General features: G+C 49.6%; 2 protein-coding genes across 6 annotated transcripts; both read left to right on the top strand.

Moving 5' to 3' along the window:
* Window positions 1-22: 22 nt before the first annotated feature.
* LOC124466192 (cyclin-dependent kinase 2-associated protein 1) lies at window positions 23-2506 on the top strand. 2 transcript variants are annotated; one of them, XM_047017923.1, is made up of 4 exons: window positions 23-192; window positions 1346-1443; window positions 1530-1656; window positions 1857-2506. In XM_047017923.1, the coding sequence occupies exons 1-4, from the start codon at window positions 147-149 to the stop codon at window positions 1922-1924; spliced, it is 339 nt and encodes a 112-aa protein (XP_046873879.1). In that variant the 5' UTR covers window positions 23-146; the 3' UTR covers window positions 1925-2506. The 2 variants fall into 2 exon arrangements, with proteins under 2 accessions (XP_046873879.1, XP_046873878.1); XM_047017922.1 differs by lacking the exon at window positions 23-192 and adding an exon at window positions 606-772.
* Window positions 2507-2916: 410 nt separating this feature from the next.
* On the top strand, window positions 2917-16177 carry LOC124466196 (M-phase phosphoprotein 9). 4 transcript variants are annotated; one of them, XR_006955896.1, is made up of 25 exons: window positions 2917-3032; window positions 3933-4216; window positions 4500-4647; window positions 5784-5873; window positions 6193-6590; window positions 6678-6855; window positions 7103-7175; window positions 7462-7565; window positions 7701-7820; window positions 7990-8474; window positions 8677-8826; window positions 8941-9028; window positions 9109-9324; window positions 9665-9712; window positions 9803-9867; window positions 10121-10222; window positions 11053-11283; window positions 11531-11709; window positions 11876-12226; window positions 12741-12861; window positions 13793-13884; window positions 14004-14218; window positions 14634-14702; window positions 15097-16033; window positions 16159-16177. XR_006955896.1 is itself a non-coding variant. In XM_047017930.1 (24 exons), the coding sequence occupies exons 2-24, from the start codon at window positions 3969-3971 to the stop codon at window positions 15196-15198; spliced, it is 3873 nt and encodes a 1290-aa protein (XP_046873886.1). In that variant the 5' UTR covers window positions 2917-3032; window positions 3933-3968; the 3' UTR covers window positions 15199-16093. The 4 variants fall into 4 exon arrangements, 3 of the variants coding, with proteins under 3 accessions (XP_046873886.1, XP_046873887.1, XP_046873888.1); XM_047017930.1 differs by lacking the exon at window positions 16159-16177 and having other exon boundaries at window positions 15097-16093; XM_047017931.1 differs by lacking the exon at window positions 16159-16177 and having other exon boundaries at window positions 11531-11682; window positions 15097-16093.
* The last annotated feature ends 11572 nt before the right edge of the window (window positions 16178-27749 follow it).

Below are 27749 nucleotides of genomic sequence, written 5' to 3' on the forward strand. Positions count from 1 at the left end.
CAGCACGGACCTAAGACAACACAGCTCCACTGGGGGTAAAACAATTTATAAACCTCCGCAAACGGATTTCTCAGGCCACATGCCATGCACTGACGTTTTGTAACGGATTAAATCGATTATCATCTGCCAAACTGAAGTAGGACTAAATGGTGAATGAGGCAACAATGGATGCGACTCCACAGACAAAGACAGGTATTTAAAAATATACTATCCCTTGTCCTGGTAAATGTGGAAATAACAAAAGCTCCGAGTATGTTGGAACAAAGCTTGCCAAACTGTAATGTTTGGTAGACAATGTTTACAATTTTTATAATCTTCATGTCTGCAGTTTTCTCACTTGTGTATCTTCTTCGATGAGCATCATTGTGTATCAACCTAAAAGTTTCCCATGTGCTCAGCTAAGTCCTAATCTATCTATGTCCACCACATACCCTCAAATATATCTTCAATATTGAAGTTAATTGTTGTTTTGTTCATTTAATGTGACAAACAGCGCTTTCCGTACTTTACTTTTGATTCCTAAAGGAAAGGAACGTTTTTAACCATTTTATGACAAAATATCCTGAATGGACAGTTGTAGTGATAGAATGCATTGTGGGTGTCAATATAAAGTGACGGCCATATTTGCCGGTGCCGCTGCTGTAAACAAAAAGTGAGACAGACGCTTCACTGAATTTCGGGTCATTTTTATTTCTTTAATTTACAATGTCTTTGGGAATGTCTTATAAACCCAATGTCCATCAGCACATTCCAGGAACTTCCGGGAGTCAGGGTAAGGAAAAAATATCGGTTAAAAACTGAAGCATCCATCCGTTTTTGTCGAATGTTAAATTCGGGGTCTCGGTGAATACCTGGAGAAAGACCGTGTCTGTAGTTTTTGTCCAGTTATATATATAGGGTCAGATCCTGGGAGCTAGGCTAATTCATATCCGCCATTATTACTAATGTAAAAAACCCCGCATTTGTTCTACATCGGCAAATCAAGGTCGCGGATTTGAAAATCCTTCTTTTCCGTAAACGATGGCTGGTTGTTCTTTGTCCGAATCCAGCCGGGAGGGTGCCGTTACATTGTGACAAAAATGTATCACTTTGGCTTCTTAAGTCAGCCCTGTTCCGTTTCCTCCATGGTAGTCCCCTCGCGCAGAGCTGTTGATTGATCTGCCAGGGTTTTCTGTTATGCCCCATCGAGGACATCTAGTGTTTGACAGGGTTTATTGCATTGTAACAACGTGCCCTGAGTCCTAACGTGAGCAGTTGGTTAAAAAAAAGAAAAAAACGTTTTGATTGATTCATTTCCACTTTAAAATAACTTTTTCGATGTGTTTTTCCTCGTGTTTTTCATCAGTTGGAAACATCCAGTCTCCCTCAGCAAACCTTGCAACTCTACAGTCTTACCGACCCCTCGTGAATGACTATGGACCACCCTCCTTGGGGTTTTCACAGGTAAACAATATTTTAACAAAAACACTCATACACCCAAAATTATTTTTGACGTGTCAAGCGGGATGACAAGCCTGTGGTTCTGACAGGGCTCAAGCGGAAGTCAAGTGCCTCAGAGTAAATATGCAGAGCTGTTGGCTATCATCGAGGAACTGGGGAAGGAGATCAGACCGACATACGCAGGGAGTAAGAGCGCCATGGAGAGACTAAAACGAGGTGTGTGAACATATGTCAACATCCTACTCATTTCACCCCACACACACATCAGGTCACGATAACGTAGGCCTATATGGCACTGCTAAATAGAACGAATAAATGCCTGTTTACTAACCCCATGGATTGCATGTATTCTATACTGACACAGTTACTTGTGCTGAGTTATCATTTGAGGAATGTTTTTTTTCTTTCTCCTTAAGGTATTATCCATGCGAGGGGATTGGTGCGTGAATGCTTGGCAGAGACGGAGAGGAACGCTAGGTCCTAGTTAAGGCAGCGCGCCCCTCTCTGAAAGAAAGTGTCTCTATCCTTAAAAATAAGAAGAAAAAAAGGAACCTGTTGCATGGTATTTACATGAAATATTTCCCCCTTTTGAGACACGATACGAATACGGGGTGGATAAAGAAACACAGGAAAAACGCGGTTGTGATGCTGAGATGTGACTTGTAAAGATGAGGAACGAAGCGTTCTAGAATCTAAAGTATTTGGATTGTTTTTTTAATTTTTATTTTCTCCAACTGTCTCCCACTTCCGGGATTGGTTTCTTCACTCCATATTTAAAACATAGTCAGTTATGCATGTAAACAGGCCCACGCGGCCCGTGGTTTATTGTAAACACTGCATGGCTTGTACAGAGCTTGCCTATAGGACGGATACTCTTTTGATAGACCAAATTTGGCCTGATTTTCAGATCCTTATAACACTGGTTGGTTGGGAAGTGAATGACTAAAATGTGCCAAAATGCATCGGTTTAGTCACGTTCAGATTGTTTTTGGTAGTTATAATGAAAATGCTGTTACTTGCATCTTTGTATGTATTTATTACTCAGTGTAATAAATTGTATTTTCAATACATTTGTCATTGTAGATTTGTAAACAAATATGGGTTTTGTCAAGACTATCTGGAAATGAATCATATTTTCACATACCCCAAAAATGGGAAAAGTTTATGATTTGTCAATTTGATGAAAAGCTACTAAAGGTTAGTAGAATATAAATAGTTTTTACTATATCAGTCATATTAAAACTTGTGGTAGGAACCAGAGAGAATTAAGACAAATTCATGTTATTATATTTTTACAGAAAAAGTAGATAGTTTTTCCCTTTCAAGAGCGAATCAGAGAAGGAGCCGTTTCAACAATTACAACCACTCACTACCCTTCAACACAGAACCAAAACGTGCCAAAGAGAACACTGCCCAATCAGATAACAGGTTTCAATTCCTACTCATCCAATGAGACATTGCGTAACGTTTGGCAGTTGACGAGGCGGAGGTTGGTTCTGCAGTGCTAGTCTAGCTAGCTGCAGTACTGAATGTGACTGTTGATAGCCAGTTAGTCCTGGAAATATGGGTGAAGTAATGCTTCAAGTTTACCGGTGAGTCGCTACGCATTTCTGTTTATTAGTCACTGCTATGCACGGTGGAACTGTGTATGCTTGTTATTTCACGAAGAAGTATCCGTACACAACGCACACGTATGGCTACTGTGTAGACTAGCTAATTCTCTGGAAATCCAACCAGATTGAGATGTTTTCAAACCTGTTTGTTCACCTCACACAGCATCTAGCTGTTAGCTGGCTAACTTGCTGAATTAGCTACGAGACCCAGGCTTATATTTAGCTAACTAACTAATCAGATAGGGTAACATCTGTTACGGCGCTGGGCCAGCAATCTGATCAATCAAAGATATCCTGCTGTCCAGATCGGCGAGCTAGCGTTTTACTAGCTTGTTGTGAGTCTGGATATTTATGTTTCAAGTTCTGCATCCTTTGCCTACATGCTTTAGATGTAGTGCACGCGTTGACAGATCATCTTTACAACACGGTTCACGGTGCCCTTGTGAGCTTGTGTTTTTAAACAGGAAGGTCTTTTAGCCGTTTGATTCTGACTGTATTTTAGGTTATTTGACGATAACGGTAGCAGTCGGATCAATCCTTGGCATACGGTTGACCACAGAGTCGGGAATCAGGATGATATGTTGTAGAATGTCATTATTTAGCTCTAGATTTCGTAACGATTTAGCATCCAAATTTTCTCTGGCTTTTGGCTTTGCTTTTCATATTTACATCTAGCCATTTAGCAGACGCTCTTATCCAGAGCAACTTACAGTAAGTACAGGGACATTCCCCCAAGGCAAGAAGGGTGAAGTGCCTTACCCATAGACACGTCATTTTTGTCACAGCCAAGAACCGGCAACCTTCTGATTACAAGCCCGATTTCCTAACCGCTCAGCCACCTGACTCCCAATATTTTAACCCTGACCTGTTCCCATCCAGTTATCAAGCTGTCCCCCAGTGCGTGGGCCCTTAAGCATGTCCACAGATGACAGTATATCTGAGGACGTGTCCAGCTCGGGGGCCTTGAGCCACTGCCACGTTGACGCCAATGGAGACGAGGGGAAGGAGAGCGAGGCCTCGCTGGTGTCCTCGGAGGGGACCTCGGCCTCGGGGCTGGCCGGGCCGGAGGATGGACACACCCACACCTCGCAGACCACGGTCGGCGCTGTGGAGAGCCGATCCAGGACCATCACGTCGGCGTGCAGTATCCCCCAGAAGATCAGGTGTGGAAACACGACTCTGCAAACCCCCCCCCCCCCCCCCCCCCCCCCCCCCCCCCCCCCATGTCTGACCCACCACCCATCCAGACCCTACGCGGATCTGACAGACTGATTGCTTGTGTGTCTGTGTCTGTCTGTGTGTGTGTCTCTGTCTGTGTATTTGTGTGTCTTTGTCTCTGTTTGTCTGTGTGTCTCTGTCTGTGTGTGTGTCTGTGTGTGTGTGTGTCTCTCTGTCTGTGTGTGTGTCTCTGTGCGTGTGTGTGTAATCTTGCTTGTGTGTGGTTAGGAGCCTGTGTCTGAGCACGGAGGAGGCGTTCGGGCAGGGCCGGAGCCTGCCCTTCATCAACCCCAGCTCTCTGGAGACCCTTAGGGCTCTGGTGAAGGAGATCCAGAGCAGCGGGGAGACAGACCCTGAGATGTGGAAGGACTGTGAGGTGAGACCTCCACGTTACAGAAAACATCTGTCTTTATATGTCTCTCTGCCTGGGAACTGTAAGTCTGCCTACGGTGTTGGCAGTTTAGCGTTGTCGCTAGATTTAGCGACTTGTAACCTTTCTTAGTGACCCACCAAAAATTATCTGCCGACTTTCTGCTGCTTTGGAAATCTCAGTTTTAGTTGTTGAGCACCAGTCAAAGAAAGCCCCCCCCCCCCCCCCCCACGTCGTTTTGAGTGCTGAGTGTTGGGGGTTATGTTGAGGGGAGTTGGCGTGGCCCCTGAGCCTCATCTACAGCGTGTTGGGCTCATCTGCAGCGTGTTGGGCTCATCTACAGCGTGTTAGGTTCTTCTGCAGCGTATTGGGCTCATCTGCAGCGTGTTGGGCAGCCGTCAGCCTCGATTCTGGGCTGTCGCGTTTGCTTTCTCTGTGGATCTCAACTGACAACGGAACATCCCCACCCCCACCGCTCCAACACACACACACACACCTCTACAGCACACACACACCACTACAGCACACACACACACACAGGTCCCAGACGACACGCACCACACCACTCTCCAGCTGATCTTTACAGACACGAGAGATGATTTGCAGAGAACCGTCAGCTGTAATTCAGTGTGCCACCTTGCCTCACAGACAGAGTTAATGCTGGGTAGCTAGCAATAATGCAGGGTTTCCCGCAGCACTTTTCAGTTAAGGCGGCAGCCTAAGCAACACTCGCCTGCCGCCTTAACTACCTCGTCAAAAAACAAAAATGTTTTAATTTAATGTTAATAGCGATATCCGCCGCTGTCCAGTTTTCTCCCTTCCATTCCAAACCGTGACCAACGCCAATCTCCCTTCTCTTCCCCACATAGCTGTGGGTCGTTCATACAGTTCTCCTAATCGTGATTGGTCAAATGTACTGGCTAGAGGTTGTATGTTTGCTATCCACTCCCTCGTGTCTTTGAAGCACATCCTTCGCCATATGTGGATCACAGCTTCTTCCTTTGGCACACACACACAGATTGGTCCCTGATTGAGTCCCCTGCTTGATATGATGATATGAAACCATTCCTTCCCTATAGAATGCGTTTGTTGGAATCATAAAAGAATCATGTTGAAGATGATTCCTACTCTTGTTTGAACAGGGCCGATGGCTGCACTTGTTTCAGCTGGTGGAGAAACAATACCAGGAGCAGATCCTAGCTCAACAAGAGCAGTACCAGTGCCAAATACAGGTATGTTGGCTTGCTGTGGAAACGCCGTTTATGTTAGTCATAATTCATCTTGATGTGATTTAAAGCAGTATTTCTCAACCCTGTCCTCAGGGACCCCCTGTCCTGCATGGTTTAGATGTTTCCCTGCTCCCAACACAAATTCACTTTATTGAAGCTCAACAGAAGCCTGTTAACGACCATTCATTCGAATCAGGCGTGTTGGAGCAGGGAACCATCTAAAACATGTAGGACAGGGGGTCCCTGACGACCAGGGTTGGGAAACACAGATTTATAGAGTTATAGCACAGTGACAAACACAAGGCATCTCCTCCATTTCCAGCTGATCCAGGATGAGATCAAAGCCTTGGTCCAGCTCCAGCACCGCTCCTCCACCCCCTTCAGCGTCCTCACACAGGAGCACCATCACAGGCCCACGTCCCATCCCCCAACCCCCCCCGCGGACCTCGACAACGGGACCTACCGCCTGGCCGCGCCCCCCTCCCTGAGCTCCACGTCTCCTTCCCCCCCGCCCCCGGGCCGGGCGGCGGGGAACCCAGGGGAGAGTGCTGATGCGCGGGCAGCCACGGTGCTGAGCAGTGGGTATGGGACCCTGTCTGCCTGGGAGACTGGGCCAGACCTGGAGGACCCTGGCTGTCAGGAGAGCTCTCCCAAAGACAGGACGCCTAAAGAGGGCGCAGGCTCACTCGGCGTTTTGGCTGCCCAGCACGGATCCCCCAGGTAATGTCCAGCAAAACATCCAGTTGAAATACACCCTCTGTGACTCTGTGAACCACACAAATAACATTAGATTTATTTGCTTATCAGGAGCTCCAGCCAACCTCTAACCTCCTGGGCCCAGAGACAGAAACTCAGGGCCAAGAAGAGTAAGCCAGGGCCAGGCCAGCCCTCCTCCCAGCCCTCCCCCCAGCCCTCCCCCCAGCCCCTGGAGCAGCTGGCCAGCCCCGCACACAGCCCCCTGGATCACACTGACCTCCAGGACCAGGTGAACACAACCACAACAGCTCCAATCTGCTGTGTTTGCTGCTGTAACGGCCTGCTTTATCTGATTACTCTGCCTTGCTCTACTGGTTAAGCTACCCGACTCCGTCTCCCATACAAACACACAGGGTTGAACATATGGCAGATATGTAAACAAACAAGTGTTTGTGCGTTGGTTTTTCATTGGTGGAGTCTAATGGTTGTTGTGGTCGTTGCACCTCTGCTTTGGGGTTTGTTTGGGTGGGTTCCAGCATCGATCGGCTGCTCCGTCAACAAACTCATTTCCCCTGGGGAGAAGTGACAGTCTCCTGTCTGAGGCCTCAGGTAAACACACACTCACACACACACACACATGCACCCACAATCAATCACACACACACATCCATCAACAATGAAACACTCTCACACTCCCTCCCTGCTATTAGCTGTCGTATGACTGCAGATTCGATCACTGTGTGTGTGTGTCTGGCACAAGCTCCCCACCCCCTCCCTCTCAGCCCTGCCCAGTCTGAATGCTGAGGGGTGTACGGTGTCACCATACACCTCAGCTGTTTAAACAGTAACGAGGGACCTTGTCGGCGCTGGTCGCCTGTTCTTCCTCGTCCCTCAGGCCTGACGTACTGGCGGCTGGACGAGAGCGACCTCTACCGCCCCCTACCTGACAGCTTCGACAGCGGCGCCTACCTCCTGCTGCACGAGGCCTCCATGAGCGTGGTAGGTGATGACAAGTAGCCCTGCTGAGAGAGACAGCAGGGCGGAGAGACACCAGCCTGCAGCTAGGCTCTAGGGACAGTACCTTGGAGAAGAACAACATGGATGTCTCTCTGTGTGTGTGTGTGCGTGTCCCAGACCCCCCCAGAGGAGGAGGAGCCTAAACTGTCTCTGAGAGAGATCTACCAGAGCAAGCAGAGAGAGTCCAAACACTGTGACTGGGACGGCTCTGTCACTCCCAGTCCCATGTCTCCACAGGTAACACACACAGACACTCCCATGTCTCCACAGGTAACACACACACACACCCCCAGTCCCATGTCTCCACAGGTAACACACACACCCAGTCCCATGTCTCCACAGGTAACACACACACACACCCCTCATCAGTGCATCAACCTCTAGATGTTTCCTGGTGTTTGTGCAGGTGTTAACCCTGGACCCCACGGTCCACGTGCGGCAGTCGGACCGCACCTCGGGCTTCACCTCCCCCTCCCACTTCAGCAGCCCCTCCTTCCCCGCGCCCCCCCATCAGGGCTACCCCGGCACCCCCGACAGCATGGCAGACACCGCCAGCCAATCCGGAGACACCGACTGCACCTCCAACGCGTCCAGCCTGTCCGCTCCCCTGCCGACCCCAGCCAAAGGGCACCCTCCCTGGGAATCACCCCTCCCGGGCGACCCGTCCACCTCCCAGTCCCAGCATCGGGCTCCTGCGAGCGGCCAGCCGCCCGGGGCCAGGGCCCCTCTCGCCAGCGAGGAGGAGGGAAGTCGCACACACGCCGCCGGCTCCTCCAGGCTGAGCCCATGGTCGAGGGACGCTCACACGCCGCCCGGCGTCGGCTCGCAGGGGGCCGGGCGCTCTGCCGTGGAGAGGGCGGCGTCGCTGGAGGATCCCGTGGTCGTCTCCCTGTGAGTGGGGGCACGCACCGGCAGGAGCGGGCGTTTTCTATCGCTACCTGTCGTGGGTTTTTTTGTAGAAGAATGTCTTTAAGAAGAATATGGCTTTGAAACAAGAATGCAGCTATGCGTTTTTGTGAGCGTGTTGTCTTCTTCTCCCCTCCTCACCTGTATTTCTGGTTGCTCCGCCCCCTCTCTCTCCCTCCCCCCCCAGGTTGAGGCAGAACCTGAGAGAGAAGCACTCGAGGCACGTGGCCGACCTGAAGGCCTACTACGAGGCGGAGATCCGAGCCTTGAGAGACCAGCTCAGCCTGAGAGACCTGCCCCAGGACCTGGAGAAGAGCAACCTGGCCCTCCAGCACAGGTGTGTGTCTGCGGGTGTGTATGTGTGTGTCTTCAGGGGGGGTGTCTGCAGTGGAGGGGGTGTGTGTGCTAAGGTCTAACCCCCGCCCTCCCTGACTACTGAACTTGTGTGCAGGTGTGATCATTTGGAGAGAGCTCTGACTCAAGCCAGGAGCTGCATTCAGGAGCTGGAAAATAACAACTGCATCCTGGAGAAGAAACTGGTACTGTCCCCTCACCCCTTCTCTCAGCCTTCAGACACACCGTGTGTGTGTGTGTCCCTAAACTTGCCGTCCCTCTCCAGGCCGACTGGCCGGAGCGCTACGCGGTGGCGGGCGCCATGGTGACAGCCCTGCAGCAGCGGTTGGAGGAGAGCAAGCGTACGGGCGGCGAGAAGGAGGCCCAAGCCGCCCGCGTCCGGGCCCGCGTGCGGCAGCTGGAGGAGGAGGCCCAGAGGGCCTGCGGGGAGGCCGGCGAGAAGGAGGCCAGGAGGGAGAGGGAGTACAACATGCTGCAGGATGTGAGGCCCGCCGTCTGAGGGGGAGGGGGGAGAGAGAGGAGGGAGGGAGGGAGAGGGAGTACAACATGCTGCAGGATGTGAGGCCCACCGTCTGAGGGGGAGGGGGGAGAGAGAGGAAGGAGGGAGGGAGAGGGAGTACAACATGCTGCAGGATGTGAGGCCCGCCGTCTGAGGGGGAGGGGGGAGAGAGAGGAGGGAGGGAGGGAGAGGGAGTACAACATGCTGCAGGATGTGAGGCCCGCCGTCTGAGGGGGAGGGGGGAGAGAGAGGAGGGAGGGAGGGAGTCTGGGGGTGTGTGTGTGTCAGTAGCTAACGGTACTGTGTGTTTCTGTCCTCCCAGCTCCTGGGGGAATACGACTCTCTGAGGAAAGACCACGAGGGGGTGAAGGTAATTATTCTCCTCTTCTCTATTCTGTCGTTTCCGCTCCTCCGTTTTCAGCCTCATTTCGAGTTCAAATGTTCAATTCTTGCTCCGTAGGACAATTTGGTGTCGACGGAGAACAAGCTCTTTGATGCCAATGAGCAGATATCGGACCTGAAGAGGTAAGCACCTCCCCTTCCCCTTTTAGGACTACAGCTTTTCCAGGACGACGGCCAGAGAGACCAAACGTCGCCATGACTCCTGCCCCTGGACAGCTGTTAAGTGACTGGAGCACTCCTGCAACCCGTCTGAGAAGGCTCTGCTTGACTGCGTCTTTTAGGGACGTTTCATCACATCTGTAGTCTTTGGAAGTGACGGTTTTGAATTGAGAGAGTGCGTGTGTGTGTGTACGCATGTGTGTGTATTTCTCCTCAGGGTGATCTCTAAGCTGGAGTCTCAGGTGAAACAGCTGGAGCATGAGAACCAGGCGAGGATGCGCTTCGCTCCCCACAGCCACACACAGCCCTCGGGAGCTGGGTACGTACTCAGAACACACCCCTCCACCAGAGCTGGAGGCCCTGCCTGGGCTACACTGCCTGGGCTACACTGCCTGGGCTACACTGCCTGGGCCACACTGCCTGGGTCACACTGCCTGGGTCACACTGCCTGGGCTACACTGCCTGGGCCACACTGCCTGGGTCACACTGCCTGGGTCACACTGCCTGGGCTACACTGCCTGGGCCACACTGCCTGGGTCACACTGCCTGGGTCACACTGCCTGGGCTACACTGCCTGGGTCACACTGCCTGGATCACACTGCCTGGGTCACACTGCCTGGGCTACACTGCCTGGATCACACTGCCTGGATCACACTGCCTGGGCTACACTGCCTGGGTCACACTGCCTGGATCACACTGCCTGGGTCACACTGCCTGGGCTACACTGCCTGGGCCACACTGCCTGGGTCACACTGCCTGGGTCACACTGCCTGGGCTACACTGCCTGGGTCACACTGCCTGGATCACACTGCCTGGGTCACACTGCCTGGGCTACACTGCCTGGATCACACTGCCTGGATCACACTGCCTGGGCTACACTGCCTGGGTCACACTGCCTGGATCACACTGCCTGGGTCACACTGCCTGGGCTACACTGCCTGGGCTACACTGCCTGGGTCACACTGCCTGGGCCACACTGCCTGGGTCACACTGCCTGGGCCACACTGCCTGGATCACACTGCCTGGGTCACACTGTAGCGTAGGAGAGATTATGTTTCCTTACTAAGAATGGAACCAGTTTAAAGTATTTGATAATTTCACATTTTAAAATTTGAAACGAGTTGTTGTGCTTTTCTGTCGACTGTCCAGGCTGTACCACCACCCCGACCTGCTGCTGTCACCAAGCAAACACTTGAGAGAGCCAGAGAACACCTATAGGAGGTCATCTGCTTCTCAGTCAGACCAATCAAACGGCAGCAGGAAGTCCACTGGTCCTCAAAGTGACCAATCCAATGGCTACAGGAAGTCAACCCACCTTCAAACTGACCAATCCGGTTGTGATGGCTCTATGAACAACTATTTCACCTCTGACAGTCGGAGGTAGCATTGTTTGATAACTCTTTTAGATCAAGGTGCTTGCAATAATCATTAGTGAATAGGTATGTCGGAAAGCTTTTATAAGATGCTTTTTAACATTTAATATGTGTTTAGACTTACTCATTTACGCTAACTACACGCACCTACATTGAAAGTGTCACCTGTTGTCTCTAAACCTTTCCGTACGGATAAAACCTATATGATGTCGATATGTTATGGATGTTCGACTGTTGTCTCCCCTGTTCTCCAGGTGTCCCACTCCCCCAGAACGAGAGCAGGGCCAGGGCCCGGAGCAGGGGGCTGGCCTGAGAGAGCCAGGCAGGAGGGACGGGCCCCTGACCCCTGTGATGAGGGCCCTCATCGAGCTGGAGGAGACCAGGGCTACGGAGAGCAGGGCCCCCTGTAAGAACAGCTCCTCCCTCTCCCACAGTAGGACTCGGTCATCTGCTCACCTCTACCCTCCTCTGTCGCGTCCCACATCGGGGGCCCAAACCTCAATTTTGGATCTTTTTAGAGGGTTTAGTTTGTGTTTGTTGGATCGGTTTTGTCTCGCTAACGTTGCTTCTCTGTGTGTGTGTGTGTGTGTCTCCTGCAGGGCTGGCCAATGGGAGGCCCACTGTTGGCTTTGTGGAGCGGAGCCGCATCGAGTCTGTTCAGGAAAGGGGCAGGGCTGTACCTGCAGGGGGTGTGGCTGGACCTGAGAGAGGTGGAGCTGGACCTGAGAGATGCGGGGCTGGACCCGAGAGGGGCGGAGCCAGACCTGAGAGGGGCGGGCCTGGGCCCGAGAGGGGCGGGCCTGGGCCCGAGAGGGGCGGAGCTGGACCTGCGAGGCGTGTCGTGGGAGGAGCAGCTCTGCTGAGGGCCCAGAGGAGTCTGTCTCCAGAGGGCCACAGGTCCTCCTCCCTGCCTCCCCAAGGCCAACACACCTTCCCCCCATCCACCCCCAGTACGTACCCTCCCTCCCAGCGCTCTTCAGCCTTGGTCCTCAGGGCCCCCACTGTCCTGCATGTTCCAGATGTTTCCCTGCTCCAGCACACCTGATTCAAATGAAGGGGAGTTGTCAGGTTTCTGCAGAACTTGATAACAACGGTGAGGGAGTCGGGCTAGTAATCAGAAGGTTACCGGATCGATTCCCCGCCGGGTCAAATGATGTTGTGTCCTTGGGCAAGGCACTTCACCCTACTTGCCTCGGGGAGAATGTCCCTGTACTTACTGTAAGTCGCTCTGGATAAGAGCGTCTGCTAATTGACTAAATGTAAATGTAAATATTCATTTAAACCAGGCGTGTTGGAGCTGGGAAACATCTGGAACATGCCATTGAGGACCAGGGTTGAAGACCACTGGTTTAGGCCCCTACAATATTAAAGCCGTGCTGCTGATTTTCTGCAGTCGTCTTTCCATGCTGTCGTAAGGCAGAACCGGGATGTTGTTAAACCCCAGATATCTGTCTTCTGTTTCAGCCAAAAGAGAGACTCTGATCAAGCCTCTGTCGGCTAAGTCCAGTCCCAAACGCTGTCCCACAGAGAACTTCTCAACTGCCTTTGGTCAACCGCTACCACGACAACAATACCTGCACAACAGGCAAGCCTAACAGGATTCATAGGCATTGTACACTGCAAAAACTGAGTGATAATCTTGTTTTTACGTTTTTTATCTAGTTGGACCTCTTGTATGAGTTGTTTATCTAGTGACTTGATGAAAGATGCATAATGAAGTGACATTTTCTTACTGTCCTGGCAGCAACATATACTTGTTTTAAGCTTAAGCAAGCTCATGGCTAATATTTTTGGGCACTTAACATGCCTTATCAAATGTATGTTTGCAGTGTAATTCTCTGGCACTGGAGCTGAATCCATGCCATCCTAATTATTCTGCTCACTGTTAATCACTGGTGTTGTCACGCCAAATAGTGTCCTAGGGCCAAATAGTGTCCTACCTGACGTCACAATGCCGTTCCAAAGCAAGGACGCGTCCGTCGCTATGCCGACCTTAAATTCCTGACATTCCTGAGATGGCTGCGCGTGCAGGGAGAATACTATTTTTCGACAAGAAAATGTACCAACTAGCTCAACATAGAAGGCAGTTGTTTAATAGCCTTTGTAATATTTTTTTAAATAACATCTCGAGCCGATGACGGTCCAAAACTGTGTGAGAGCGAGCCTGAGGAATTTAGAAGCGACTACCTAGCAACCAGAATAGCAACCAGGATAGTTTCCCGCTGCTGGCACGCGCAGCCATCTCAGGAATGTCAGGAATTTAAGGTCGGCATAGCGACGGACGCGTCCTTGCTTCGGAACGGCATTGTGACGTCAGGTAGGACACTATTTGGCCCTAGGACACTATTTGGCGTGACAGCGTCTCTCCTCAAACACGAACGACTGTGGCCCACTTTGACTGCAGCATCTGATAACTCTGCCCTCCTGTGCCCTCTACAACTCGGCTCTGATATAAAGTGTGTACCCTGCACTGTCAGTAACCTCAAACCTGATTGGTTGCCGGTCTAACTCGGTAGGTTTGACGTGCCATTAGACCAGAGACGCCATTCGTTCCACAGTGCCAGCCCCAGGAAGAGACTGCACTTCACAGCGCTTGACAGACAGGAAGGTACCGTCCACAACTGTCACGTGACAGGAAACACTCTGCAAAATGTATCCCATAATACTACTGATACTAATACCAGTCGCGAGTGATAAACCAGCTGATCTGCTGTCTTCCCTCCGCAGCCTCCCAGCAGTCGTGTGTGCCGGCCGACTCCTCTGAGGGTGTGGACCCAGGGGAGGGTGGCCCCCGGCTGGGCTGGGTGGAGCTGGGGCCAGGGGGAGCTGCTCCAGACCTCCAGGACTCCAGGGAGGAGGCCGCCCTGTCTCTCCAGCCCAGGCTGCACTCACTGGCTGATGCCGAAAGGCTGTTCGACGAGCTCACGCAGGAGAAACAGCAGGTGAGATGGGCTGACGGTCCATCCACAGGTGTGGAAGTAGTCCGAGGTATTAAACGGAGGGGTGTGTGGTGGTGGGGGGGGTGATGCTTTAGAAACACCCAACCTTCCAGCTTTAATAGCCAGCTGTGCCACAAGTCATCTCTATAATCCTTACCAGACCTGTTATGCAACAGACATTGTTGTTTTTTTAGCTACTGCCGAGGTCTATTTTTAGGGGTGGGTGGAAGGGGAGATCATGTTGTGTTCTGTGTCCTTTTAAAAAGCCAACAGGCACGCACACATGCAGTCTGCTTCATCAGTTCCAGCATGACCAATCTATCAAAGCTGGGAAAGGGCTTCGGTAATGTGTTGGTCCATTGATATCTGTAATATTTGTGTGTTGTGAACTCATTGATTGATTGGTGTGTGTTGGCAGATTGAGTCTGCTCTGAGCCGGATGCCCGGGGCTGGGGGGAGAGTGAGTCTACAGACCAGGTTAGATGAGGTGAGTTCGACGTGTCCCCGTCCCCCTCACTCGACGACCAATCACAATCCAGTAAATAACCTATAATGGAATCCATGAATTCTTGATTTTCCGAGTTCGGAGAAAAACGAGTCGATGGCCAGGGCATGTGTGGATGGGTGGATGTGTGGAGCCGTTAGGGATGTGGTTGTGGCTCAGGAGGTAGAGAGGGTCATCTACTAACCACTGGGTTGGTGGTTTGATTCCCGGCTGCTGCGGTCCATGTGGCAAGGTGTGTGTGAGAGGCTGAAAGTGAGAAGCTGAACGAGAGGCAAAACATGTGAAGCTCTTTGAGTAGCCTTAAGGTAGAAAACTGCTATGTAAGTGCAGTCCGTTCACCATCAGAGCTGTTGTTTATTGTGTGTTTCTTACCCAGGTGGCCTTAGAGAACCGTCTGGAGAGAGTAAACCGTGATCTGGGCTCCATCCGCATGACTCTGAAGAGGTTCCATATACTGCGATCCTCCGTCAATATATAGCAACATCCTTTGTTCCTTTGGATGATGTAGATATCGCAGTTTTGTGGCTTAGTTTTTTTACAGAGCACTGATAGTATTTCTTCTCCTACATTTCTCTGCATCATAGGCCGCTTTTACTCGGAATTCTTTTTTAACTTGTAATACTCGGGGATATTTTTGTAATGCGTTTGAGAGATCACAAATTTTGAAGTATATTTTTAGTATGCAGATTTGTACATTTGTTTACTTTTTTAGTAACAAAAATATGAATATTACATGTTTACTTGTTATTTTCAGGTAAATAATGTCGATTTTGAATAGTTAGGGATCTATATGAAAGGCAGATATTCTATCCAGCATAGGCCCTCTGGAGGGAGTCACTGACCTTTTGTGAGTTGTTGTCCATTTCAAAAGATCGTTTTAAATGATCACGTTTGTTCTATTCTTTGTACATCACATCATCTTTGTGATTAATGATGTACTTTTAGTCCCATAACATTACTTGACTTTTTCAAAGAAAATGTGTATTTGAATTTTATTGTCTTTTGCATCTGTAATTTATACCTTTTAATCTCATTCTAAACATTCCATCTTTCTGTTAATCCATGATGTTGTGATTGCACCAGTGTTAAACCACCCAATGGGCACATGCAAATACAATAATAATAAGGAAGCCAGCACACCTTTACTATACTACACAACAGTAAATACACGTACCTTGAAACATACTTGTAAGTCTTGGGCCCAACATTGTATTGCAATGCATGGAATTTATAGCTGGACTGTTTTCTTTCTATTGCCTTGCAGTTTTCTAGAAGTCTTCAGTGACCTACAGTACCTGACATGATGTTCACCGGTATTACAAATTTATTGTTATTCTAATACACAATAAAACACTGCTTTCAGACTATGGAATGAATTATAGGATAGTCTGTGTCATATTGATTGATCAACATTTTTTCTTTTTTTGTGATTACCTAGTCCAACCGCTTGGAGGTGCCCATTCTCAAGCCGACTGAGGTATCGGGTACGGAGTAAAAGTAAATTATGATAAGAATGGGCTCGGCTTCTGAGAAAATTACGGTTATCAAGCTGTACGTCATAACAAGCAAAGTATTGGGTAGTATTTAGCTTTACCTAATCAGAACAGAAAACGACGTGTACACAGTGCGCGGAAAGATACATGCTCACATTTTTTTAAACGACAGCGGTGTGCACAGCTTGCAAAGGTAATGTAGGCTACGGTTTTCCTCATCTGTAAATGGACGCGAGTAAATATCTTAATAGTCGGTCTTATTGCTAAATATGCAAAGGAACTTCACTGCAGCAATTGACATTTAGTGAATATCGCTGCCTTTGCTATGAGGCATGTCGTTAATTATGAAAACAACAGAGTCCCAGGTCCCTTACGACGTGAACACAGATCTCAGTTTAATTGCGGAGTGAGTTGCATTTTAAACGCAGCAGCAGCATATAATAACGGTAGTCCAGAATTCATCGGAAACCCAGCTGGACAACATATCTGTCACCTCTGCAGGTGAGTTTGGCTTGGATTGCTGTGAAACCGAGGGTGCTGTGAGGAGGACTGCGATGTGGCCTGGGTGAAGCTACGTTAGAACTGAAAATATCTAGTTGTCATAAATGTAACAAGCATGATGATTTAGGCGTCTTATGTGTTGATAATGGAATGATCTGGCTGCAGTCTTGCACTAGTTGTAACTGGTGGCATTGCTGACATATTGCTGCAAGTCTTGACTGCATGAATATTACGCCAGTTTATACCCGCACTGTTGACAATAACACGAATACTCTTGTTAGTCCAGTAAGAATGAATTCAAGCATGTAGCCGAACTGTCTGACCCAGGCGTGTGTGTATGTATTAGGGTAGCCTAATTACATTTAGACGATTGTATCAGCCTATTTGTTTCCCATTTTGGTGTTATTTGCAAAGTTGCTGTGACTCATATAGCCTGGTTCCGTAGGGGGTCTAAAGTAATTACCAACTGTCAGTAGGGAGCGATATTCCCGCAGGAGAGGGCTGCGTTCCAGTCCTGTTAAAAGTGTTTGTGCGTTCGTGTGCGTGTGTGTGCGTGTGTGAGAGAGAGAGAGAGAGAGTCTGTGTGAAAGAGAGAGAGAGTCTATGTGACAGCATGCATTGACATGCACTAAAACAATGAATAAAATGGTTGTTTAAACGTGTAGTTAGTCTCACCCCCATTTCCTCTTCATCCATGCTTGAGATGGTTTTAATGCACCCCTTATCTAATCATCAATATAGTTTATTAATGTGTTCACTTAGCAGGGGAAATCTGAACCTTCCACCTCTTGATCTGCTAGCAAATGCTCTAACCACTGTGCTTGACCAGCCTGTGTTCAGTGTGGTTCATCCAAACTTGGTGGTTAAACCCAGCATCTGGCTCCAACCAACCAAGCATTTTAAGAATAGACTTCTAAACGAGCAGTCTATATGATTGGCATATGTTTCGACAGCCACGAATGAAGACATAGTTCTCCTGTATCTGGTTATCAGGCCAAAATGATTAGGTTTGCATTTAATGAATGCTGTTAGGAAGCAGCCAGTGCAGAAAGAATGAGTCATGGTATTGATTACCGCCTCCTCCTTCGCTTGCTCTTTCTCGATCCCTCGTTCCCTCCATGCTCCATCTCTCTCTCTCTCTCTCTCTCTGTCTCTGTCTCTGTCTCTGTCTCTCTGTCTCTCTGTCTCTCTCTCTCTTCCTTCCTGTCCCACCCTTTGTCTTCCCGTCTGACCCCGTCTTTGACTACCTCTCATCTCCTTTTCCACTCCTTCTCTGTCCGTTTACCCATTCACACGCTCTTAATGAACTGTTCATGTATTCATGTACCTATTGAATGCTATTTATGTGCCCATTCATATACCTATTTGAATACCTGTTCATGGACATATTCATATACTATTCATGGATCTTTTTGTATACATAATCCTAAACCATGTACGCACCCATTTGTATATTACCTATTTATATACTGGTCATGTACCCATTTATGTACTATTCATGTACCTATGAAGAAAGGATGGCACACTACTGTCGACAGAGAGCTGGAGTTGAACAGAGTGGTAGATGGAACGAGAGATAATTGGAGAGATAGAGAGAGAGATAGAGAGGGAGAGAGAGATGTAGGATGAGGTATAATGGATAGAGACAGTGAAGAAAGGTTGTTGAGGGAAGAGGAGAGAGACAGAGAGTGAGAGGGAGGGAGAGAGTGATAGAGAGGGAGAAAGAGAGAGGGAGGGAGAGAGTGATAGAGAGGGAGAGAGTGAGAGGGAGAGAGTGATAAAGAGGGTGAGAGAGTGATAGAGAGAGATAGAGAGCGAGGGGGGGGAGAGTTGTAGAGAGAGGGGGGAGAGAGAGTGATAGAGAGAGATCAGCACACAGCAGCCTAGCGATAACGACGTGACTCAGTCAGCTCCACGGCCCAGAGGAGGGAGAGGATGTCATGGGGGGGGGCTACGTCACCACAGAGTGGGGGTTCTATTTTTAGCAGGGTAAACAGAGGGATTCCAGTCCAGTGAGCATGGCTCCCAGTCTGGGTGGATGCGCTGGTGGTTGGCCTGATGTCTGGAGATACTCGGAGGTGTTGTGAATGAATGACTGTTCCATTCAAGGGTTTTATCTTCCCGTCGAGCCTCGACTCCCTCCGTCCCACGCTCTGGTTTCCTCGCCGCTCGCCATCGGAATCACTTAACTTGCTCGAGAAACGGTATTTCTGTCTGGTTCAACGTTTAGCGTGAACGAAAATCCATCTTTAGCAGGCAGGGCTGGTCTCCTCTCCCCTCCTGTCCTCTCCCCTCCTCACCAGGGCGATCAAGGTCAGCCGGTCTTAACGATGAAGAGAATCTCACCAGCCTCGTTCACGTTACCTTCATTACAGCACTCACTCTGATTACGAGTCCCTCGCTTTGTTCAGACTCACTGAGGTGTGCCATCCTCATCACCCCCACACACACACACACACACACACACACACACAGACACACACACACACACACACACACACACACATAACCAACCCTTCCATCCATGTTATTAAGATTTTGCCTTCTGTCACTCTCTCCCACCAATGCCTATTTACCTACAATGCTGGAGGTATGCGAGGTGCTGGTCGAGAAGGTGTGTGTGTGTGAGTAAGTGTGGCTACAAATGCTAGCGAGTGTGTGTGTGTGTGTGCACATACGGTTGTATATGACAGTGTGTTTGTCTAGTGATAGGCGCATGGGCAACACCCTCCCAGAAAAAGTCTCTCTCTCTCCGTCAGGCGTTATTAATGGAAGCAATCATCAGATGGACCATTGGTCTTAATAGATGCTTAATCTTGGTGACAAATGACCGTGGGGGAAGGGGTCCGTTGTGACGGGAGACTGGCCCACGGGAACTGTGCTGTGTCACCCACGCTGGGCTGGGCTAGGCCAGGGGTGGCTGTATATTAGCCAGCCTCAGCGCCCTGGAGGGGAGCCAGACAGTAATGGTATTGGACCACGCGTGGAACTCAGGGTTCTGGAGCTTTCCCTCATCTCCAGGGGTTTGATTAACGGTGGTGCCTGCCTCTCTATCTCGCGCGTTCTCTCTCTCTCTTTCTCTGCCTCTGCATCTCGCTCTCTCGCTCTCTCGCTCTCTCTCCTCTCCCTCTTTCTCTCTCTCTCTCTCTCTCTCTCTCTCTCTCTCTCTCTCTCTCTCTCTCTCTCTCTCTCTCTCTCTCTCTCTCTCTCTCTCTCTCTCTCTCTCTCTCCCTCTCTCGCTCTCTCTCCTCTCCCTCTTTCTCTCTCTCCCTCTCTCTCTCTCTCTCCCTCTCTCTCTCTCTTCCTCTCTTTCTCTCTCTCCCTCTCTCTCTCTCTCTCTCTCTCTCTCTCTCTCTCTCTCTCTCTCTCTCTCTCTCTCTCTCTCTCTCTCTCTCTCTCCCTCTCTCTTACTTATTCTCACACTGAAATGTGTCTGGATGGTGTAGGAGGAGCTTGTTGTTTCTCAGCCTGGCAACCCGTCTGAGCAAAGGACAGAAACCGTGTTAGCAGAACTGAAACTCTGGACAAGAGCAGACTAACAGAAACCCTAGTCATAGTCCCAACACGAGAGGGTAACCACAGCTACCACTGGGTTACCATGGTAATATCGTCTTCCTGTCTGGTTCCTGTCTGATTGTACATGAGAAATGAGGCACGTTCACCATGTCACAACACTGATTCTTTGACCAAAGTAGCAAGAAATCGACTCACAGTTTAGTCTCAAGGTTCCTCGTTCCCTGTACAGTATTATCATGGTTAGCAACATTTCACGTCTTTGGGCACGGTGCATTAGGAGGAGGGGTCATGAGGGGTCATGAGAGGAGAGACGATGCCCTTTGATTTGTCGACTCATCTGTCACCACTTGGCGTAGGCAGAATCTCTGCCGTGTTTGAGTGAGAAACGGACACCTCGTCTTCTCTCCTCGAAGGACTCTGAAAGCCGCTGACTTTGGACTGTCCTCTGTCCGTCCCTCTGACCTGCAGTGGTCGGGAGACAAACGACAGCCTGTGTAGGTGTGTGTGGGTGTGTGTAGGTGTGGTGTGTGTAGGTGTGCGTAGGTGTGTGTAGGTGTGCGTAGGTGTGTGTAGGTGTGATCCCCTCCCGCCTGCTAACTTCCTCTCAGTCGTTCACTCACAGGAAACCTGGTGTGGAACACACACGCAGACACACACACACACGCATCACCACGAATCAACGACCGTAGCAGCAATCTGTATGTGTCAGCGCGGGAGCTGTGCTTCCTACACAGTCACTGTGAAGACGGATCCAGATCTAGATCTAGAGAGCTAGACTAAGAGTCTCTCCGTGGTTATTTTGGTTTTAGGTCAGTGTGAAATGTTCCACAGTTGTCATTGCCTTGCTGGTGCCGTCTGTGAGAGCCGTAGTGAGACGGTGAACTGACAGTCATCCACTGCCCCCCCCCCCCCCCCCCCCTCCAGCAGCTGCTGTAACCCACCACCTTCAAACATTTGCATTCGTTTCCATAAACATTTTCATAAGCAGGAAAACAAAGGGCCAGTGAACTAGTTCTGGGCTGAGGATGACACGCCCGCTCCTAGTAGAAGATGACGTGTAGGGGGCCGTGAAACTGGACACCTGCCTGCAGGCCACCTCCATGGTCTGCTGCTGTCCCCACGGTCACATTTCAACATCCAAACGGGTCAGATGGCTGAGCGGTTAGGGAATCGGACTATTAATCAGACGGTTGCCGGTTCGATTCCCGGCCGTGCAAAATTACTTTGTGTCCTTGGGCAAGGCACTTCACCCTTCTTGCCTTGGGGGGAATGTCCCTGTACTTACTGTAAGTCACTCTGGATAAGAGCGTCTGCTAAAATGACTTAATGTAAATACTTCAGTCTGTTTGACGTCTGGCGTGTTGTTGTGTGTGGACCTGCTGTATATTCTGAGGAGAGAGTCGCCATCTTTCTTTGTTCCAGCCATGTACACTCCTGCTCAGCAGCTACTGTGAGACTCTCCTTCTCTCTCCTCCATCCAGGAAATCGGAGCTTTTCCAATCCAAAGCCCTGCAGCGAGCTTGATATGAACCAGACTGAGTCAGGGGGAGAAATCGATGCCTCCTCTCATCGTCGTGTTCTTTCCCGGTGCTTCTTTAACGGTCGCGAGCGCAGGCGGGCAGAGAAGTGGGAGAGGACAGGGGCCGAGTGGGTCTCCGGGGCGACTGATTATCTAAGGGTCCCGTCTTTGCGGAAGGGGCACTCGTGATTTATAGGCGACGTTTAAGGAACGAGAGAGGAGAATATTCTGAAGCATGTTATGACACCTTCACTCCCCTGCCCTCAACCTCCCCCCACCCCCACCCCACTGCCCTCACCCCCACCCTCACCCATCACGACACAAACATGCACGCACACACACAAACACTAAAACCACACACCCCTTGCACAAAAGAAACACCACACACACACACACACGCCCACCTTCTGTATCCTCAGCCCCCTGCTTCTACCAGAGGAGCTATAAATAGCCCAGCTTCTCTCATCATCCAGTCTCCACGTCATGGGCACGTTCTCTCCCATTCGCTCCCCGCGGCCCACCTAGACCCCCCCCCCCCCCCCCCTCTCTCTCCCAGGCCCACATTTATGTAGTGACGTTGGAGTTGTGTCAGATGATCGCATCAGAGCTTGGGGGTTCCAATTTTAGTCCCTGTGCCAGAGAGAGTGGAAAATCTGTCAGTCTTCCTCCATACAGGAATCCTCATGCAGTCGGAATGTCCATTCTGGTGTGTTCTGTTGGGATTCCGTTCTGTGACAGAGTCGTGCTTTTTAAAGTGATGTTGAACAGATAACGCAAGTGTATGGTGAAATGTGAAATAGTGATGCAAACTGGGAAAAAAGCAGAAGGTAACTCAAGTCTGTCATCATGACAAATCTGTTTTGTTGGCATGAGCTGTTCCGTCGTACGTGATTATGGATCTCTATGAGTTCACACCTCAAGAACGATTGACGTTCACTGTTAATACTTACTAACAAGCTGCTGTTCTTTCTTCCCAGGTATTGAACCGAGGCTACTGAATCTGTAACAATGGAATACAGGTAAGCAATGACAACTTGTGATTTGCTACTGTGCGTACAAATGCTATAAATATTTCTATGGCCGTAGTACCTAGCTTTTGAGCCCAGAGTAACATTGGCCTGGCTCAGAGCAGACTGCCCAACCGTTGCAATTTCAACTGTTTGGTGACAGCAAACAGTGGAGGATGAAAGCCTAACTAACAACAGTGATAGGGCACTGCTTACTCAATGGATTCCCCCTCAGAATCAATACTCCCCCCTGGTCTCCACCAGGAACTGCTTTTCCAGCTTTAGCATCTTTAATCCTGTCCGGGTAGCTCAAGCCCCTCCCCTGCCCCACCTCTGCTAGCTTTTAGCTAGCCTGGGAGCTGACGTTTGGCCTTAGCGGGAAAAGAGTGTGCTAAGCTAGCCCTGTGTGACTGAACGAGAGGCCCGGAGCCAGCCTGAGAGCATGACGTCTGCTGTTTCCTATACTCTTGACTGTGGGATTGGCTGTGATCAAAACAAGATGGCCACGGGGGATGGGGGGGGGGGGGGGCGAAACGGCAGAGATCTTAGCAGCAGACATTGATGTTCCACACCTGTGCTCATTTTAACCGGCTGTCATTTAGGTCTGTAACAGACTGCAGAGGCTGCTGGCTGATTCTGTTAGCAGAGCCCTGTTGATGGGAGGATAAAGTGGGTGTGTTTGTGCGTGTGTGTGTGTGTGCGTGGGTGTGTGTGTGTGTCTGTGTGTGTACGTGTGTGTGTGTGTCTGTGTGTGTGTGTGTCTGTGTGTGTACGTGTGTGTACTAGGTGGAGGACCTGTCAACAAGCCATTTCATTCTCCCTCTGTGTCTGCTTGTCCCTGCAGCTTGCAGATAAAACAAAGAAGGAGAGGGAGAGAGGAAACAGTGTTGTGTTGTGGCTGTGAATGACAAAACTTCCCTCTCTATGATGAGGCTTTCCAGAAGTTTCCGTAACCGTTGATAGGCAAGTGAAGGCTCCTCAAAAGACATTTTCTGATTTGTGTGAGTGGTTGTGATTGTGTGTGACACAACGCCATAGCTCCAGAAAAAAAAGCTTAACCCTGAGATGATATAATCTCAGACAAGATGACAGATGAAATTCTTCACAATGTGTGTGTGGCAAATATAGTGAAACTGTGCCACGCCAAACCGCGAAAAACAGGAAAGATTACGTCACTCTGAGATCTTTTCGAGACGTTCTATTTTCATCCCTCACAGTTGAATGTGCAGTAATTGCTCACCCAGAATGTTTTGGTCCTTGCAGTCCTGAGATATTTTTAAACCCCCACACTCACCAAGTCGTGTGCAGTCAAAAAGACACTGCCTTCATAAATCAGTACACATCAGGTCACAGTTTGAAGAACAGGACTCAGTGTATCAGGACAATCTTCATATACTCACAAGCTTGATATTGTCGGCTGTAAGTACTAGTTGACATTAATGTGCGTCATTTTGGGGGGGATTTATTGATTGAGAAATCTGCAAAAACTGAATTCCTTCCAATTCGTTAAAAGAAACACATTTGTCCTTTGATCTGGTAGTCAAAACGAACGTGCCTGATGGAGGCTTACGTATTCAAATGATGCTGACGAAGACACCAGGGCTGGACTGGTGACCTTAACACCCTGCTGGTAGTCATGGAACAATCCTCTGTTCTTCCCTGGCCCAGCTCGGACACTAAACCCATCTATTGGAAGCTCTCTATATATTTTGCATGATATTAGTATAACAAGTAGAGACTATTTAAAGCACAACGCAGGTGTCAAACATTTTGGTAGCTTTTGTTTTTGTACGTTGTGATTGATAATCGTGACAAAGAAAGAGGATAGATGAGAAGGAGGAGAGAGAGAGGGAGGGAGAGAAAGAGGGAAAGAGAGAGAGAGGGAGTGCGAGAGGGAGAGAGAGAGGGAGTGAGAGAGGGAGAAAGAGAAAGAGAGAGAAAAGGAATGGCGAAGTGCAGCAGCGTTGATTAACCAGTGGGCCGTCCTTTGGTCTTGCTGCATCATAACGGGCTCCACCAATCAGGACACGGCCTCATACGTCTCCATGGTAACTGGGCTTCCTTGGTCCAGAAGAGGTGGAGACAGAGAGGAAGAAGAAAAAAAAAAAAAAAAAAAAAGGGGGAGGAAGGGAGAGAATTTATGCCGTCTCTTAGTTCTTCCTGTGACAATATCCCAGCATAGTCCTGTGTGGTGCTGCGCGACAGCGCTCAGTTCTGCCGTGATCTCAGACTCAGCCAGCAGACACAGTTAGCTGCAGCCCAGGCTGGCCTGGAGGATGCCAAACAGCAGGTCCTTCTTTAGAAGCTGGGACCCGGACCAGAGATGGACCTCCACACCTTGGTCTCTGGACCTGTTGACTAAGCTGAGACACTGCTAGCTTCAGAAAGGTAAACCTTTCCCTGCTTTCCCCGTTTAGAGCGTAGATCTCCTTTCTTGCTCTGCTGTTCTCAAATCCCAAGGCTGTGATTGAAGGCGTCATTGGGGTGCTGTCTTACCAGGTACCTGTTCAGCTCTGTCACATCGCTGTTGGCCAGACAGGAGAGGAGACAACTGCAGACCATCGAGATGCCTCCCAGGGTTTCTAAGAGTGTAGACCGGACGGGAGACGACTGTAGACTATCGAGATCCTTCCCAGGGTTTCTGCTGGTGAAGGCTGGCTTTCCGATCTGGCTTTGCATCCGTGTGCTAAGCTGGAAAGGATCTGGTTTTCTGAATCAGGCAGAGTGCATGGGAGTGGCTGAGGGGTTAGCGAATCGGGCTATTAATCGGAAGGTTGCCGGTTTGATTCCCGGCCGTGCAAAATTACATTGTGTCCTTGGGAAAGGCACTTCACCCTACTTGCCTCCGGGGGGAATGTCACTGTACTAACTGTAAGTCGCTCTGGATAAGAGCGTCTGCTAAATGACTAAAATGTGTAAGAATGTGTTTTTAGTATGTGTGTGTTTCTGGTGTAGGGCTGCCTGGGGGTTTAGTGACGAAACACAGCCTCCGTGGTGGGTCGTATCGGCCCGGACTCGTGATCGTTATGCTGTTCGTCCTCATCAGGCAGCTTGCATGAGGGTGAGGGGAGGATGAGGGTGAGGGGGGGGGGGGGTGAGGGTGAGGGGGAGGGATGAGGGTGAGGGGGGGGGGTGAGGGTAAGGGGGGGGGGGATGAGGGTGAGGGGGGGGGGGTGAGGGTGAGGGGGGGGGGATGAGGGTGAGGGGGGGATGAGGTGACGGTCGTGGATGTGAATCCCGATGTGAGTCCTGATCCTCTGTAGCGGTAGAGCTGTTGGTGTTGGTGCTCCTGAGACCAGCCTGGTGGTGATCAAGGGTTAGGGTTAGGGTTAGGGTTACCGCTGAATAAGCACCATGATGAAAGGGTTAGGGTTAGGGTTAGGGTAAGTGGTTAGGGTTAGGGTTAGGGTTAGGGTTAGTGGTTAGGGTTACCGCTGAATAAGCACCATGATGAAAGCCAGAGCAGGAGACAGCCAGTGTGCCCGGGGGGGATTCAGACCGTGGGGACAGAGAGTGGATGAAAGTCTGCCAGGTCTACTTCAAGATGGTATCCTGAGACCAACATGGTTATTCAGGAATAGCAGTCTGTGGACATTACTGGACGTTGTTCTGGCTGTTGTTGTTGGACGTGTCAGGGATGTGCAGAACTTAAGTGGGATTCCTCCATAATGCATGTCTATTTTACCCAGGTCTACTAGGTTAGGGAACTGTCCGTCAGTATAGCTGAGGTTGATGGCTTCTGGCAGGGATACGCTTTGGTATTTCAACTGACGACTGCAGTAGACACCCCAAAAGTAATTAGAAGTGTGGAGCGCAGCCGTTTGAATCCCCTGGAGAGAAAAAAAAGACGCTGAATTGAAAAGCCTTTACCTCACAAGTTGACAAAGTGCTCCCCTTTTTGACTCCACCGGAAGATGTAATTGAAGTCGGCCGCTCACTGCCAAGTCAGAGACCAGCATTTTTAATGTGTTTGTTTCCTGGCTAAGTGCTCAGGCTTATTACGTGAAACTTGAATATCAGCCGCTGTTGCTTGGCTTGGCTTGCATCTGCATCCGCAATATAATACCCATAGCGCAAAAACAATACCCACAGCGGACAATATAATACGCATGGCAAAAAAATACAATACCCAAAGTGTAGGCTCTATGTTACTCTTGGAGTGGTGCACTTTATCTTGTCTGTCTTTTTAATCAATGCTGTCTTTCAGGAGAGATGTGAAACATTTATAAGTTGACGGGAGACCAAAACTTAATGGCGTTAGTTATTCCACTCCTAGTGTTAGCTGAGTGTGAGTTTCCGGGGGATAAACTGTAAATCCATTCAATATTGTTGGCATTTGTTTTTGGCACAGAACCTTGGCACACAAACGGTGTTATTTTTCTCTCCGTCATCTCAGCTGATTGTACTGTAGGCTATGTTACATTTTCGTCGACTTGTGCTAACGTTATTTCAGCTTTGGTTAGGTGTTAGGTGTACTAAGCCGTTTGATGTTGAGTCTTAAATAGCCAGCGCTAGTAGTAGTCTTGTTGCTATATTTGAGGCACTGATTCACAGTCGGAAGCTAGGCTGTAGGCATGCTCATCATGTGTCGATCTCTCCCCATCTCACATCTGGCAAGCTGAGGGATTATTGACTATATATAGAAGTCTTTTTGAGGGTCAAGGTCTCATTTTTAACAGGAGTCAGTGACGAAGGCCTCTCAGTGACACCGGAGCAAGGTGTCCATTCCACAACTGTAATTGCGTTGTGTCTAACTCACCACCTCTGAGAATGACACTGTTTGCCTCAGACAGGATTTAGTACTACAGTCAGTGTTGAGATATTTGATGTATGCTCCAAACGTGATGCTTTATCATAATTTCAGTTAAATACTCTCACGTATACCTTTAACAGATGGCATTGCCATACATTTTTAACGATCAGTTCGAGATGATTCCGAGAAGGAGGAACCGTTGGGCAGTAACAGGAAAAGTTCTAAGATGATGACATCTCA

The sequence above is a fragment of the Hypomesus transpacificus genome, unplaced genomic scaffold (genome assembly GCF_021917145.1).
Source record: "Hypomesus transpacificus isolate Combined female unplaced genomic scaffold, fHypTra1 scaffold_84, whole genome shotgun sequence".
Taxonomy (NCBI): Eukaryota; Metazoa; Chordata; class Actinopteri; order Osmeriformes; family Osmeridae; genus Hypomesus; species Hypomesus transpacificus.